This window comes from Prosopis cineraria, unplaced genomic scaffold (genome assembly GCF_029017545.1).
Source record: "Prosopis cineraria cultivar Desert tree isolate PC_DT_omini unplaced genomic scaffold, ASM2901754v1 PC9, whole genome shotgun sequence".
Classification (NCBI taxonomy): domain Eukaryota; kingdom Viridiplantae; phylum Streptophyta; class Magnoliopsida; order Fabales; family Fabaceae; genus Prosopis; species Prosopis cineraria.
In genome coordinates, this window is record NW_026555340.1 from 20,956,768 (window position 1) to 20,972,880 (window position 16,113).

General features: G+C 33.3%; 2 protein-coding genes across 2 annotated transcripts; one reads left to right on the plus strand and one right to left on the minus strand.

Moving 5' to 3' along the window:
* The first annotated feature begins 267 nt into the window (after positions 1 to 267).
* LOC129320777 (40S ribosomal protein S3a-like) lies at positions 268 to 2,373 on the plus strand. Its single transcript, XM_054966373.1, has 6 exons — positions 268 to 384; positions 493 to 598; positions 1,288 to 1,425; positions 1,514 to 1,696; positions 1,889 to 2,089; positions 2,249 to 2,373. Exons 1-6 carry the CDS (start codon positions 326 to 328, stop codon positions 2,279 to 2,281), a joined length of 720 nt encoding a protein of 239 aa, XP_054822348.1. The 5' UTR covers positions 268 to 325; the 3' UTR covers positions 2,282 to 2,373.
* A 6,044-nt stretch (positions 2,374 to 8,417) lies between these two features.
* On the minus strand, positions 8,418 to 13,864 carry LOC129321017 (protein tesmin/TSO1-like CXC 2). The gene is made up of 10 exons (XM_054966746.1): positions 13,643 to 13,864; positions 12,665 to 12,825; positions 11,815 to 12,544; positions 10,814 to 11,283; positions 10,604 to 10,678; positions 9,765 to 9,945; positions 9,584 to 9,679; positions 9,436 to 9,502; positions 9,124 to 9,277; positions 8,418 to 9,031 (listed from the first exon to the last, which is right to left on the minus strand). Exons 1-10 carry the CDS (start codon positions 13,691 to 13,693, stop codon positions 8,683 to 8,685), a joined length of 2,334 nt encoding a protein of 777 aa, XP_054822721.1. The 5' UTR covers positions 13,694 to 13,864; the 3' UTR covers positions 8,418 to 8,682.
* Positions 13,865 to 16,113: the final 2,249 nt, after the last annotated feature.

Below are 16,113 nucleotides of genomic sequence, written 5' to 3' on the forward strand. Positions count from 1 at the left end.
AGATTTAATTCCACGCTAACACAGTTTATATTTTTAAATTTTTAAGGCCTGAAATAAACTTTTTTTTTTTTATAAACTGAAATAAACAATTGAAGAGTAGGAAAAAAAAAAGGAAACAAAAAAGGGGCGTTAATACGGAGAAAAAGTTGGGCCTTGATTTCGAAAAAGCCCACAAAAACTTAAAGGCCGGCCCATAGGTTAATGAGCTGAAAGCCCTAGAGAAACAAAATGCTATTTAATTGAAGCACTTCGCCTTACAGGGTTTTGTGTGCGCATTGCATTACGGCCGCTCGCAGCTAAGTTCTGCATATTTCAAGCTTTAGTTATGGCCGTGGGAAAGAACAAGAGAATTTCCAAGGGAAAGAAGGGAGGAAAGAAGAAGGCGTAAGTGTTCATCAATTTATTTTCAACATCTCAATCACGTTGTTCTCTCGGCGTGTATTTATTCTAATTTGTGTTGTCGCTTTTTTCTTTTGTTAACTTGGCTTTCAGAGCTGATCCATTTGCCAAGAAGGACTGGTATGATATCAAGGCTCCTTCTGTGTTTCAAGTTAAGAATGTGGGCAAGACCCTCGTCACTCGTACACAGGGTACCAAGGTAATTCGTAGTTATTTTCTCCGATTTCCGTTGCTACGGAAGTAGGGTACTTGGTTTATTTTTAAACTCCGGAGTAAAGACTCGTGATTTTCGTAATAAAAATCTTGTCTTTGTCTTGTGGCTCGCTGGTTTTCCATTTCTATCAGTATTAAATTTACATTTTGATTTGTAGTCAGTAATAAGATTTATTGTCCCTCGCCCTATTTTAGTATTCTAGAAAGAGAAATGACGTTTCTTCTTGGATCTGAGAACGTTGAGGAATAGCCTTGTACTTAGGGTGCAAAAAGATTTGGGATAAATATGTGGTTCACTTGTATCTTTCTCTGGGTGGACATATCTCTTGCGTAACTTTGATTTGTATGGATTTGTCAGATTCGGCCATTTCGTAATTTTTTGCTAAAGCTTAAGGAATTTTTTAAAAACCGCTTAGCGATGCTAGTGAATGTCCTGCGACTGTACAATGTAGTATCGATTTTATTTGTCTATCATTTGTTATTCATGGGTTTATACTATAAAATAATGACTTATCTATCTATTATTTGTTCACGGTTCTGTCAACCTATTGGTTTTTTTATTCCAAATTCTGCGTGTAACTTAGAATGTAATCATCAAGATATCTTCTTAAGAGTACATGCTATTTTTCAACGTTCTGGCTTTATGCATATTGACGAGGTTATTAAAAATGATAGATTGCCTCAGAAGGACTGAAGCACAGAGTGTTTGAGGTCTCGTTGGCTGATCTTCAAGGTGATGAGGACCATGCATTCAGGAAGATTAGGTTGAGAGCTGAGGATGTTCAAGGGAAGAATGTTCTCACAAATTTCTGGGTGGGTGATGGGTGGAATTTATTTTCCTCGTACCCTGACTTTCTGAGTGCTTTTAATATATCTGAAACTTCCCTCTTGCAATCTCTAGGGGATGGACTTCACAACTGATAAGTTGAGGTCTTTGGTTCGCAAATGGCAAACTTTGATCGAAGCTCATGTGGACGTAAAGACCACTGACTACACGTTGAGGATGTTTTGCATTGGGTTCACTAAGAGGCGAGCAAACCAGGTGAAGAGGACCTGTTATGCCCAGTCGAGCCAGATCAGACAGGTATGCCCCAATTAGATACCTTGTTGCCTGCTTACTGCTTGTTTTGGCATATCGTCATACCACTGATGAGTTCAGCATTGTCCACTTGATAACCTTTTGGTCATTTTTTCAGAGTTTATCTTTGTGGAGAAATATATGTTGCTCACTTCTCTGTGAGGTTGCCAATTTAAAAATGCTTCTGTATCTTTTCAGATCCGCAGGAAGATGAGGGAGATCATGACTAACCATGCTACCTCCTGTGACTTGAAAGAATTGGTGCGCAAATTCCTCCCTGAGGTGATTGGAAAGGATATTGAGAAGGCAACTTCTAGCATCTATCCTTTGCAAAATGTGTTCATTCGCAAAGTCAAGATCTTGAAGGCTCCTAAGTTTGATCTTGGAAAACTAATGGAGGTACTTCCCTTTTTCTTAAATCCATTGTTTAATCAGATTTCATATCTACATAGATAACATAATGCACATCTTGTAAGTGATGACTTTTAATTCACTGTTTGTTTTGTTCTATCATCGTTCATGCTCGTTGGTGTGATGCCTCTTGATTCTCTGTTGTAGGTTCATGGTGACTATTCGAGGATATTGGTGTGAAGGTGGACAGACCTGCGGATGAGACGATGGCTGAAGCTCCCCACCGAAATCGTTGGAGCTTAAATCTGGAATTTCATGAGTTGGTTTTTTTTGGGGGGGGGGGGTGTAAATTGCAACTATGAAATGGAGGGCTGCAATAATATTGTTTTGACTTTTTATGCGAGTTAAACATTAGGGTTTGATAATTGGATATGATTGCACCAGCGCTAGATAGGTACATAAGTAACTGATTATTTTTCTTAAAGTAATGAGTAATTTTTTGGTTTTTAAGATTGGATTGTTTGGAATGCAAACTAGAAGGCAAGCAACTTTAGAACCGAGAAAATTTCTAGGAATAGAGTTTTTCACCCAAACCTGTTGAGTGAATCTCATAGTCTAGGTGTAGCTGTTATTCTTTTGGTTTTGGCGGAAAATCTAATTTTGTTAAACCAAGTAAAAATATTACAAGCACGAGCCTGGAAAGTCCAGCAAGAACAACAACAAACAAAAACAAGTTAAAATTCAAAAGTGAGCCAGACCAGAAAAACAGTAAGCTATAACATAAAAACAAGAACGATAATATAGAACGAAACCATCAAGCAAGTGGACACATGAAGAACCATCTCTACTTGAAGAGATAACCGAACATTGATCGGTGAGAGTCATTGTCTCAGGAAATGGCATTGGTTTAAACATGCCTATTAGCCTCCTGAAAAAGTACCAAGCATTTTGATAGTTCCTATAGGAATTGACAAGCACTTGTCTTGACTTCTAATTTGAAGGACTCAAATTCAACCTTCAAATTGAAGGATTCTAAGGCTAGAGAAAAAGCTAACCCTGTGCTTAAGGTCAAAAAAATGATGAATTGATTAATATAATTTTAAATTTTATTTAAATTTGTGAAACTCTTTCAATTAATATCATTCTTTGTGAGATAACATATTATGAAAATTTTGGATTATCATCACCTATCGTTCAATTGTCCCTATCATTTGACATTCAAAATTTTAGTTTTTTGAACTTGTGTCTTCCCATTGTATTCTTCATTACTTATCATAATCATCTTTATCATTTATTCACATTTCTTCCATATATTATTCACGCTTTTTTCTATCTATTTATATCTTTTCCATCCATTCCCTTTTTATAAAAAATAATTTATTCATTGGATCTCTTGCCATGCGGATTCAGATTAAAACAAAAGGCAACATGCTTTAAAGAAAAAAGCCAGCAACAGTATTGAAAAAAATCATGCAATAAAATTGGGAAAAAGGATGAAAAAAAAGGTTGATTTGAAAAAAAAAAACGTTAAAAAAAAAAGAGCTTAGATTCAATGTGACAGAGGATAGAGTTGGTATATTTTTTTGACTTAGTATTTTATCTCATCTCATCTTATTTAACTACCATATTATATTTTATTTTATCTATGATATTTTATCTTATTTCATCTTTCCTTACCTTTACCTTTCTTATTTTTATATCTCATCTCATCTTGTTTATCTTATGATATTTAATTTGATCTTATTTTATCTTATCTCATGTTGTCTTATCTATGTTATTTTATCTCATCTGTTGTACTTGTTTTATTTTACTGTAATTGTTATCTCACATCACTATTTGTCAGTTAAAATTTTGCCAAATTGAATTTGAGTGAAAAAGCTAAAACCTATGCCTAGGACCACCAAGGATGATGAATTGATTAATACAGTTTTAAATTTCATTCAAACTTGAGAAACTATTTCAATTAATGTGAAATAACATATCATAAAATTTTGGATTATTGTAAAATATTGTTCGAATGCTCCTGTCATTTTCTCTGTTGGCATGGATGGGGTTCTATAACATATGAAAACAACAAAAAGTAAAAGATGCGGCGCTGCATTATGGATCTCTCAGCGGCTGCACGAAAACTCAAATATCAATAATCTGATATTAAGTGTTTCTTTTCTAGAAAAATCTCCCTGAAACCCATAAGCTTCATCGTAATATTCAGAGAACTAACGCTTGAAGCCTCGAGAGGTGGATTCAATGAAATCCACAGTCACGTTATACGGAGACTCTCAAGAATCACCGACTAATAAATAAAAATGGGAATGCTATTGAATTTTGAAGAAGTGTGCGGCAATAAAAGAAAATAAAATTCTAAAATGATGTGGAAGAAGAAACCGACTTGAATGGCGGTGGAGAATTGAGGAATGAAGAAGGTTCTAGATGAAATCCGTCACCGCCATTCATAAACATGTGTGTGTTAGTCTCGATGTGCGTGTGATAGAGTGAAAGAAAAGAGATGAAGAAGCAAGGTGACACCAGAGACCAAGTGAGTGAAGGTGTGAGTGTAGTGGGATGCAGATCCTTTCATAATTGTTTTATCTTGGCATCCGTCAGCATTACAATCTGATCCCTTCAATAAATATTTAATATTCACACTTTACCATGTCATCTCATGTATAATTTTATTTTAAAATAATTCTTTCATGAAATTGATTTTTATTTTATTTTTTTATTTTCAAAACTTATTCTAAAAAATTACTCACAGATTTTTACAAAATATTTATAGTCCAGCTTCTTCAAATTCTAGCTTAACTTATTTAATAAAAATTTAGTTGAAAAAAATTTACAAAGTAAATTAGACCATAAGCAGGTACTTATAGTATGACTTAGTCAAACTTTGACATAATCTATTTTAAAAAATTTACAGAGTAAGTCAGACTGTAATCAAATACTTATGATCTGACTTATTCAAACTTTGATTTGATCTATTTAATAAAAATTTATTTAAAAAATCTAAAGCAAAATTTTTTAGAACAAGTTAAAAGAATTATTTTTTAAATAAAATTATTTTTACATGAGATGATATGGCAAAATATGAGGTATTGGATATTTATTCAAGGGATTAGATTGCGGTGCTAATTCTAAGAGGATCTGCATCCAAGTATAGTGTCAAAGGTGTCGGAAAAAGCAACCAAGGGGGAAGAGTGAGAAAAAATAAGGGAGAATTTTCAGGATGTGATTTAATTACTAGTAGACCTCAAAAAATTAAAAGTAAAAAATAATTTTAACTGTGAAAAGATCAAAGTACCTTTACTTATTATGCAAAATCGCTAGTTGTTAATTTTTTAATTTACTTATTAATTAACCAATTCACTTATAAATTATTCGTTTGTCAAATAAGCAGTAACATTGGTCATTAATTTGTCAACTTACTTATCAGTACTAACATTAGTTGCAAATTACAAGACATGTCAGTAATTTATAAATTATATTAGTAAATTAATGAGTAAAGTTAAAAATTTAACAATTGATCTTGATGCTTATGATTGAACAACTGATGTCAAGTCTTGTATAATTATTGACATGTCAACTCATACAATTTGCAATTCATATTAATAAATTAATAAGTGAAGTAAGAAAATTAATAATTAGTAATTCTACATAACAAATGAAAGGTACTTTGATTTTTTTACAGTTGAAATTATTTTTACTTTTATCCCCTGATTGAACTAAAGTTTCAAAATTTTTTGACACTCGCTAGTAATTAAGTCTCCTTATTTGAAATTCTCCCAAAAATGAAAGTAAAAATATGAGCATTTGTGTATATTGTAGTTTGAGTACAATAAAAAAATATATTTCAGTTTAGTCCCTCAATTTTTCTGCCCTCAATTCCAACAGAGACTGGACGAGAGCGGCTGTAAAAGAACTTGTACCAGGACTGTCCACAATTGGTCATACCTTCAAATAACTGTCCTGCCATGGATTGTAAATAACCAGTGGGTCTTGAAGATTATGAGGAAACAAACTTCTGTGAACTCTTGCACTATCACCATCGAAATTGCATGAATGATGTTCATAGAACTTGTTTATTCTCAATAAACACACAAGATGCCTATGGCTTGCTTTTCAGATGTCTTAAGGGCAAATGGTCACTCCCTGATGTAGATTTTGACATGTAATTGTTTGGGTTTCTTTCATAGCCTTTTATTAAAAGGGAAAAAAAAAAAAGCTAGTGATTTTGGAGAAGTGTCGAATATGATCAATGAAAACAATGCTACAAACCATCCATTGCACTGTTGGATGAGAAAATTAAAAGACTTAAATATGCTAGTGACATGTAACTTTGCTTGTGAGTAGGAGATCGAGGGTTCGATTTAAATTTAAAAAAAAAAAACTGTTTATCTATTCACCCCTAAACCACACTTTGAGAAAGGTGGATCCTTGCAGAACACATCTTAACTAGTGAATGTATTCTTCTTTAACACAAATAATAAAAAATATATTAGTTCAATCTTTGTTGATAAAGAATTTGAGTTCAGGATGAAAATTATTCTCAATGACATTGAACGTGAGAAAAAGGAAAGAAAATTGCATTATCACAGTGTTATGATAATTCATGATCTATATTTAATCCAGATCTATAGGTCCGGTCCAACAATGAAGCTCATTTTACTCATTATTTATTAAACCAACTAATCAAAACCTAACCAGCGTTGTTCCTAATGAAAGAGGCTGTTACTACTTAGAGATCTCGTATTTGAATCTATGTAAATCTATTTAATTGGCGTTGCCCTCAATTGCACTTAACAATACCCAATCAGATATTCATATAAAAGAAAATTAAAAGACTCTTTAAGTTGAATTATAAGTACCATCAATGATACATAATTTCTCAAGTTGTATTAAGAAAAAATAAGATAAATAGCAATATCAATGATAATCAATATCCACATAAAGCATAAAATATATAAAATTGTATCATTCACAAGTTTTTCATTCATGAGACTGAATTAAATAAGAGGCCTCCCTAATTGAAAAATAAAGATGGTCTTATGTGAGATATTGATATCTTGAGTTGTTCTAGTGTCTTGAAGGATACCTTTGCAATAATTAGATTTAGGACTGATGCATCACACAGAATCAGACAAGCTGCAATAATAATGCCTTAAGTGAACCATAAGCATTGCTACTCGTTCCTTAGCCTCCTCAATGCACAAAAAACCTCTCTAATTAAAAATCATAGTGCATCTTAAAATGTTTTTATATCTTGAAGAATGCAACTTAGATAATGAAATCACATATAAAAGTTTGAGGATTTGTATTTGATCCAAATCTAAATCCATGTTTTGATATGTTATAATTTCTTTGTAATTTTAATTTTTTTTAAATCTAAGTATTTGAAATTTCAATTACCTTGATATTCTCATTTTCTTAACAATTTTATTATTGATGCCTCTGTTACTCTTGCCTCTCATCTCTCATCTTTGTCTTTCATCAATTGAAAAATATAAGTAAACTCATGATTTTTAATCTTTTATTTTTGCTTTGAATTTCAACTCATCTCTTTTCTATCCTTAAAATTTTTTATACCATCTAAACAATGAATTTTTAATGCATTGATTTTAAATATAAAATTCAAACTCATCAATCTGAATGATAACTTACTGAATATAAGATAAGTTGCATGATTCACTCAACTTCTTAAAGATTATACATTGGCTGATAGATACCGAGTAAACCTATTGAAATCTAATTATTTAACAAAGAATGTTCATTCAGTCAATGAATTTGCATACTTTATAGAACAAAATGAATTCATTCACTTTTGATAAAATTCATTTTTAGTAAGGTAGATCATCTGAACTCAAGAAATTTGAATTAAACTGGTTACAAGTAATTGGAAATTGAGTTTTCACTCAATCCCACCTAATGAATTACTTCATCTTACATAGACAATAAATACAGAAAATTTCAAATATTTCTTAATGCTCAAGATGATACCAAATCAATGAACAAATTCAACTTTTACCCCCACAACAATCCTGCAAGACATTTAGCCAACAAAAATTAGTCTAATTAATAAAAATTTGACTTATAACTCAGTCATGAATTCAAATCCCATTGTCAATATGAGAATCTTATAAATAGATAATCTATAAGTATTTCTATAAATACTCTTTGAGCTCGGAGTCATACCCTAACTCTAGTGAGCTACCAAGACTAACTCACCTAAATTTTGTTTTACCAAAAAAAAAAGAAAGAAAGAACATTTAACGCTTGTTGCACTAAACTTTCATTCATAGAGTTACACATGATAACCAAGCAGTACAGACAACTGGAACATTAACGTGGAAAATCCCGAGTCCCAACACAACCAGTAGGAACATGATTATAACGACCATTTTCTCCTTACTCAACAACAAAAAAAGCATTAAAAATTAAAAATATATCAAAGCAATGAATATACCTAAATGATCCCAACATATTATACATTACAACTTAAGTTGTAGATTATGAAAACATCTCCAACATGAAAGCAAATTCATTATGCACACAGCTAAGCATAGTTTCTAATAATGCAGAGAAATTGAAAAGAAACGGGGAAAAAAGAAGGAAAGGGCTGCTAACTAAGAAGCAAAATGATTCTCAATCTAAAGGTGAGGAGCAGTGAGAGAAGGAAATGATGGGATGGATTGTAATATCAACTTCCTGCCACTTCTGCGACTTGGAGATGATCCAAAGTCACAGTTAGGAGAGGAGATCCTCTTGCCATTGGGAGATGATGTCTTGATGCTCGGAGATCCGTCACCACGGAGAACCTCGGGCATTTCATCGTTGTTGGAAACGGGTTTAAACTGCTTTTCAAACTTGGGTTGAGACCGGAGAATGCTGGGTTTGCTGAGTTTTTGGTTGGCATATAATCCAGAAGCCGGTATGGTGGTAATGAAAGAAGATCTTGGAGGCTTTCCCTTTGATGAAAATGATAGAGGAAGCAATGGCCTGTCATGTAACAACACGGAATAATATGATTAATACTTCATAATCAGTTCTTTCTATTATTAGTCAACAAAAGGGCGGTTGACAAATCAAACCTGCAAATACGTAATGGTGTCGTAGGAAGATTTGACTCTGGATGTTCTTCGTTGTTCTGAATCTCAGATTTTTGTAAAGTGCTTTCAACCACAGCCTTCTCAGATGATTCTGTTTCTTCTTCCGGTTCAGCTTCTATTCCAATAGGAGCAGAACCTGAATAAAAAGAGAGAACTTGCCATGAGACTGAAGGAACTATGATGACACACAGACAAATGATCTAATACATATGGTTTGAGAATTGAAGCAAATCTAAAGGTCCTGATCAGCAATGTGTCATTCTAATCATCTGCAACATAAGGGGGCAGACTCACCATCCTTTCTACCATACGCATTCTTGCATCCTTCACATCTGCAGCTAATGGAGCAACCGACACCACCCTTCAAAAAGAAAACAACTGTTGTAATTCATGTATTACGACTGAAAATTGAGGCAAATATAATGTCAGCAATGGCGAAAACCTGATAACATTCACAATATTTCTTTAAGCAGCTTGATTTCTTGCAGTTACATCCTCTTTTGTGCCGGGCTGAAGCTGGAGTTTTGTTGGGATCATCCTGCAAGAAGAAAAAATTTAATACAAAACAAAATGTGCCTCAACTTTCAACAAGGAGAAAGTGGAGTTAAGATTAGATAACCAACCCCAATTTCAGGTACAGAATCAGAGCTTCGAATGACTTTAGGAGCAAAGGCTAGAGGATTACGAGACTCAATCTGCTTGCGAGTTGCAAGAACAGTATCCTCATGAATAGGCTTGTTGAAACAATCCTGGCAAGAGCAAGGTTCTATGCAGTAGACACCAGCAGCGAAGCACTCACAATAACTGGGAAAAAATAGGTATAAAAAGTCAATTAGAAAGTGATGGGAGCTACAAAGTCATTTCTTTCCCTTTTCTCTTTTTCTCATTTTCATTAAAACATGTAGGTGTAACATAAATATTAAGTGCAAAATCCGAAGGAAATTGACAGGATTTAGGACAAAGGCCAGAATCAGAACCAGTAAGACTAAAACATAGACAATTGACATTATAGGATGCATTTTTAGTTTTGAATTATAAAAGCAAATACTACAAAACTTCAATTTATTATCTGATAAATTTTGAGATTTTTTTGAAAAACAAATAAACAATTGGTAGATTTGAGATCTAATAGATAAAACTGTAAGAGAATTTCATGAGCTAGAGTTTTCACGACTACAAAGTTTCCTCCCATGTGCGTGGATTTCAATTTTTTTCAACTAGCAAACATTTCAAGATAGATAGTATTGTTGAATCAACAAGATGAGGCCTCAGTAATACTCCATACACACATCTACAATGACCAGAATGAGTGACCATGGGGGAAAGCACACTTAATAACTCATTTAAAATCCTTACTTTCCAAAATTTTGTCAAGAAAGATTTAAATGAAGGCCGTGTCAGAACAAGCACAAAAACTAATGTCAGCATCAACAAAGGAGCAAGTTTTTGAACTTCAACTTACAGCTTCAGACACTTTGATTTCTTGCAATTACAACGCTTACAGGACTCGCCATCTCCAGCTGGCTCCAACTTACGCCTGCAAAACAAACTTGGCATCAGTCATGCCAAAAAAGAAGAGCATAACTTTCTAAAAAATAAATAAATAATGGCACTGATCCAGAAGCATATGTAATTAATAAGTGCACTTATCATCCAAAAAAACTGTACTTACCTTTTCTTTTTGGGACTATTCTGGTTGAAATCTTCATCAACCACATATCCTGAGGGCTGGGAACAATCTTCAGCAGGCTGAACCCCATTGTCTGGCAGATCTGAATCTCCTTCTGTTGATACAGGCACCAACGCTAGACAATGTTCTTGGCTTGAAGATTGTTGCAGGGCAGGGCTTGGCAGACTGACTTGTCTTCCAGAAGAAATATTTTCATTTTTTACACTTTTGTAATCTTTTATGGCCGCAAGAGCATTCAAGTGTAAGCCAATTCCAGGCAAAATGCACCTCTGTGAATTACCGTTGCGTTTTGCAGGAAGCAGCTGCTTATCATTAGAAACATTCCTCTCATCAGATTGTAACATGCTGGAACTACTGTTATTTGAACCATCATTGGAGTTCTTCCTCCTTCCTCCAACCACCTCAAAGTCTAGACAACGCCTCCGTATGCCATGGCGTGTTATAGAAATAAGCTACATGAGATCACAAGATAAAGCTTTATTTAGAATATGATTTATTTGTTCAACAAATTAAGACACGCAGTATGGGAAAATTTTCCATGCCTTCAATATTAATTAACAATCAATTAATCACAGAGAAAAATGTGACACATGATGCCTTATGCGCAATATTGATAAAGAATTTTGCAAAAATTAGAAAACCTACTTAATTTGCCAAAAGAAAGGGGTAAAGGTCATTTAATTACAAACCAAAAAAGGTAAATATCAACACCTGTCTTGAATCAACAGCACATGAAAATGTCCACTGTGAGGAATGAGGGCATATTGTGAATGAAGTAATTATCACACATAGAAGATAAAATCAACAGTTTTATTGGACACTAAATACTTGAATGAGACAAAGGATCAACTACCCAAAAGACTGTGTGTAAATTAACAACAAATTTTTGACCGAAAACACATGGAACCATGCAATGACAAGCATGAAAAATACATATACATAAACACAATTCAGAGTACTCAAAGAAATCTTCACATTTCTACCTGATTATTCAATGTATTATTATGATTGCCACCCATCCCAGCAGCGTTAGCGAGATTGTCTGGCACCTGATCATTGTCAATGACTTCTCCTGGTTGAGAAGGATGATATTCAGTTTCATGTTCTGAACCAGAAGCAGCTGGATCAACAATTTGCATTTTCTCACCATGAATTAAGGTAGTTTGTGGCAACTGGGACATAAAATTGCTAAACCTTCCTGTGGGGTCGGATGATTTCTGCATTAGACACTTTAAAGTTTCTCTTTCACTTGGAGAGTTGAAAATTAATAGATCAGTAGCATCTGAAAGTAAACCATCCCAGTCACATTCTGGGCCTCCAATTCTTGGCTCAATTTGACATGTTCCTGGAAGTAACACTTCAGTCTCAGGTGAATTTTTTTTACAGGCTTCATCAACAAAGGCAACATCTGATACTGCCTCACTCGACAAATCCAGAAGAGAATTTGTCTCATCACCACCAGGTGGAGGATCACAAGCTGGGCTACCACAATCATATTTTAAGGTTTGTGGTAGCTCAATTGGAAAGTCTGATTGCTCAGTAGATGGTTCAATTGTTGAATCTTCCAGGGATACCCCTTGATCAGCATTTCCTTGCAGCTCACTCGAGCTATGATATGCATGAGTTGAATCTACAAGAGCCTCTTGACTTGAATATATTTTTTTCTCATCCTTAGACAAAACCTTATGCTTTGATGCATCTAAAACATTATGCCTGAAACAAAAATTAATAATTATCACAAGTGGGTGATTCAAGTACTAATACATAACACCCACAAAATTACAACCAACAATTCAAAAGAACATTAAACAGGCCATTACAAATTACAATTACCTCCTGAGAAATCTAGATTCTCTGTGACAGCTGACATGTGGTGATGTAAACACGGATGGAGGAGATGAAAAACTGAGTGAATTGATAGTCTGAATGCTGTGAACAGACTTAACAGGCTTTATAGGAGAAAGACTATTGATAAAGTTGAAGACAGGTGAATCCTGCATAAAAATATAATCAAACTCCAAGAAATAAAGCACAATCCCATGCACACACAAAAAGAAGCACAACCAACAGCAAATCAACCAATACATTATAGATAATCTGCAAATATACCAGATCCACATGGTTTACTTCCTAAATCATGTAAACATGCGCAACATAGACGCAATTTAGCATAAAGGAAAGAATGAGCATAAAAATACTTCTGATATTTAACCTATGGGAAAATTAAAATTGACACCAAAGGAGACGGTTATGGAAACTTTAATTTGAGATTAGCATATATGACTTTAAGTAAGTATGAGTCAACAACTCCACTTAACTTCAGAACCAGTTGATTCAAGCCTAAAAAATTGACCTGCTCACTAAAATACTCAAGGAATGTAGAGGCAAAAACAGAAACTGAAAGGTTTCCCAGTCTGCTGGATAATTAGTACAAAACCTAGAGGAGATCCCAATTGAACTTGGCATGAGATCTATACCATTACCCAGAGGACCATGAAAAAGATTTGTTCAAAGAAAATTACCACATCAAAGGCGGAAAATAACTTGCATGACGAGAATTAAAACCTTAAACTCCACAAAATGAACCAACCCCACCAAAAATCAAGAGTGACCCACAACACTACCAAATCAAGCATATGCATGGCGGACACAAAGCAACCTAGAAACCAAGTGAAGCCGCCTTGGCCACGAATCGGCTAGAGACCAACCATGAAACCCCCTCCCCAAAAAAAATAATAGAGAACATCAAGTTGAAGCCGAAACAAAAACACGAGAGAAAGAAATTCAAGAGAAGGGACCAATAAAGGAGACCTCAAATTTGGCGATGGGGGTGCCGATCTGGTTCCTCTCTGGTGTGTCCATTTCCAGAGAGGCAGCCTCACTACATTCCTCTTCACTTCTGCTTTTGACTCTCTCTCTCACTCTCTCTCTCTCTCTCTCTCTCTATAATTGTGGGGTTCCGCTTTTGCTGATGAGATTAGGATTCAAGAAGCACGAAGGCGGGAGAACATTTTCTCGTGGGGATAACCCCTTCGTTGCCACGATTGCTTTACAGTCACATATGTGTCGTCTATTATATTCTACTCCGTTTTTTTTTTTTTTTGGTGTGGGACAAATGTGTTTTTTTTTATTTTATTGTTTCCTATTTCCTACGTTGGTTTAAAAAAAAAAAATACAACGTTCCAATTATGCCCTCGTTTCGCCTTTAGCAAAAAGTAACGCAACAGTCAAGATTACAGTGTCCTGGATTTCGCACCGCGAGATTTTCTTTTCTGTTCTCCCTTTTTATTTATTTTTAAATTTTTAATTTTTAATTTTGTTTTACCTTTTCCTTTCTTTTATAAAAGTGTCTAAATAATAAAATAAAAAATTATATAAACAGCTTTCTTTTTGTTTATCTTCTGTGTCTCTGCGCAGATACCTTCTATTTTGTTTGTATCTGCATTTTTAATTAATTGCATAATTCTTGATGCTTGATCACGTTTGGATATACTTTAATTTTCATCACTTTTTCTTTTTTCTCGCCCTCTTTTTTTTTGGGGGCCATTTGGGTGTTAATTGGTAATTAATTACTGAATTAATTTTTCCAGTTAAGTGCACTGGACTGAAGAATCAGCATTTAATTGTATATATATTCATCACTTTCCGTTTTAGATTTACGCCAGCATAGTGATAATAAAATGGTCAAAGAATGATAATTACTTTCCGTTTCTATTTTTTGTATGAGTAAAGTTTTTTTTTTTTACCAGCATCTATAAATAAAGTATTTAATTTAATACGAGAAACAAATTATAACTGTAATGACTAGCTCAACCATTTTTGCCGCATTATTGGGATATATTTATATTGAATTGAGAAAAATGAATGAATGAAGACTTGACGAGATAAGTGTTACTACTTGCTTAGGGTGGGGATTATAATTTACGATGTGGAATTATTGAAATTTCAATCAATCACAATATTTTTTTTATGAGATAAAATAATTCTTAATCAACGGACACCACTTAGATGGGTTTGAAGTATTGTTAACTTAATTATTAAAAAGTTTTAACGCCACTTGAAAATAATTTAGTAGTCTTGTATTTAGTTTCCATCAATTTAATTCATGTTTGAAATAAGTAGATTTCTGCGTGAGGTTAAAACTTTTGGTAATGAGATTAAGTAAATTTCATACTCATCTTTAGCATTTTCAATTTACCAATATTTTAGTCCAAATTTAAAATAGAAAAAATTAATCTTTTAATCCTGTAACTTTTAACTCACTTGTAATTAAGTCCCTCAACTATGACTCGTTGCGACTCAATCCCTCAACTATCACTCGCTGCAACTCAGTCCCTCAACTTTTGATTCATCTATAATTCAATTTTTATTTTTTAATTTCTTTTTAAAAAATTTCTTATCAAATAAGAGGGATAAAAAAAATACTTATATATTATTTTAAAATACCCTCCTCTTGCTCATTGATGTGAGATATAAACTTACATGAAAAAATTAACAAAAGCTCAAGGACTAATTTGTAAGTAATTCAAAAGTTGAGGAACTGAGTTATAGGCGAGTCATAATTGAGAGACTGAGTCATAACGAGTCATAATTGAGGGATTGAGTTACAAGTGAATTAAAAGTTGAAGGATTAAAAAATTAATTTTTCCTTTAAAACATATCATTTTCACACTCATTTAAAGCATTGTCAATATTGATGACCAAATTATTAAAAAAAGAAATTTTTTTTAGAATTAGATACAATTTACTATAGCTTTATTCAGAGTGCAACATCAAAACATATGATTTTAATAAAAAGAATATAAGTACATAATTTAATTAAAAACAAAAATGCGATTCATTTGTTCAGCACAAAGCTTAAGTATTTTTTTGTTAATGCCTTAGCATAGCTTCTTGTTCCTGTAACTTAACCAGTGTCCCAATAAATTGTTCACAGCTACTGCCTACTTGTATACTCTTTCAGACTATAGATACAAGGTTCTTTCTTCCCCAACTTATAAGATAACATTAGGGGTATTTTATTATTTCAAAATATAAAATAATTTGATAAAAATAAAGTTTTATTAATTATGCTTTTCCAATATCATTCTTCAAGTGGAGAAAGAATTAAAGTAATTATAAATTTAAAATTATATTAAACGAAGAGTGTTGTTGGAGATTTTATTTTTGTTTTGAGAAAATAAATTTGTAAAGTGTCTTTATTAAACTTTATTGATATGTATAATCTTATCTTAAATTATCTTATAATTTAGTATGGAGAGACTATATTCTAAAAATCCTAT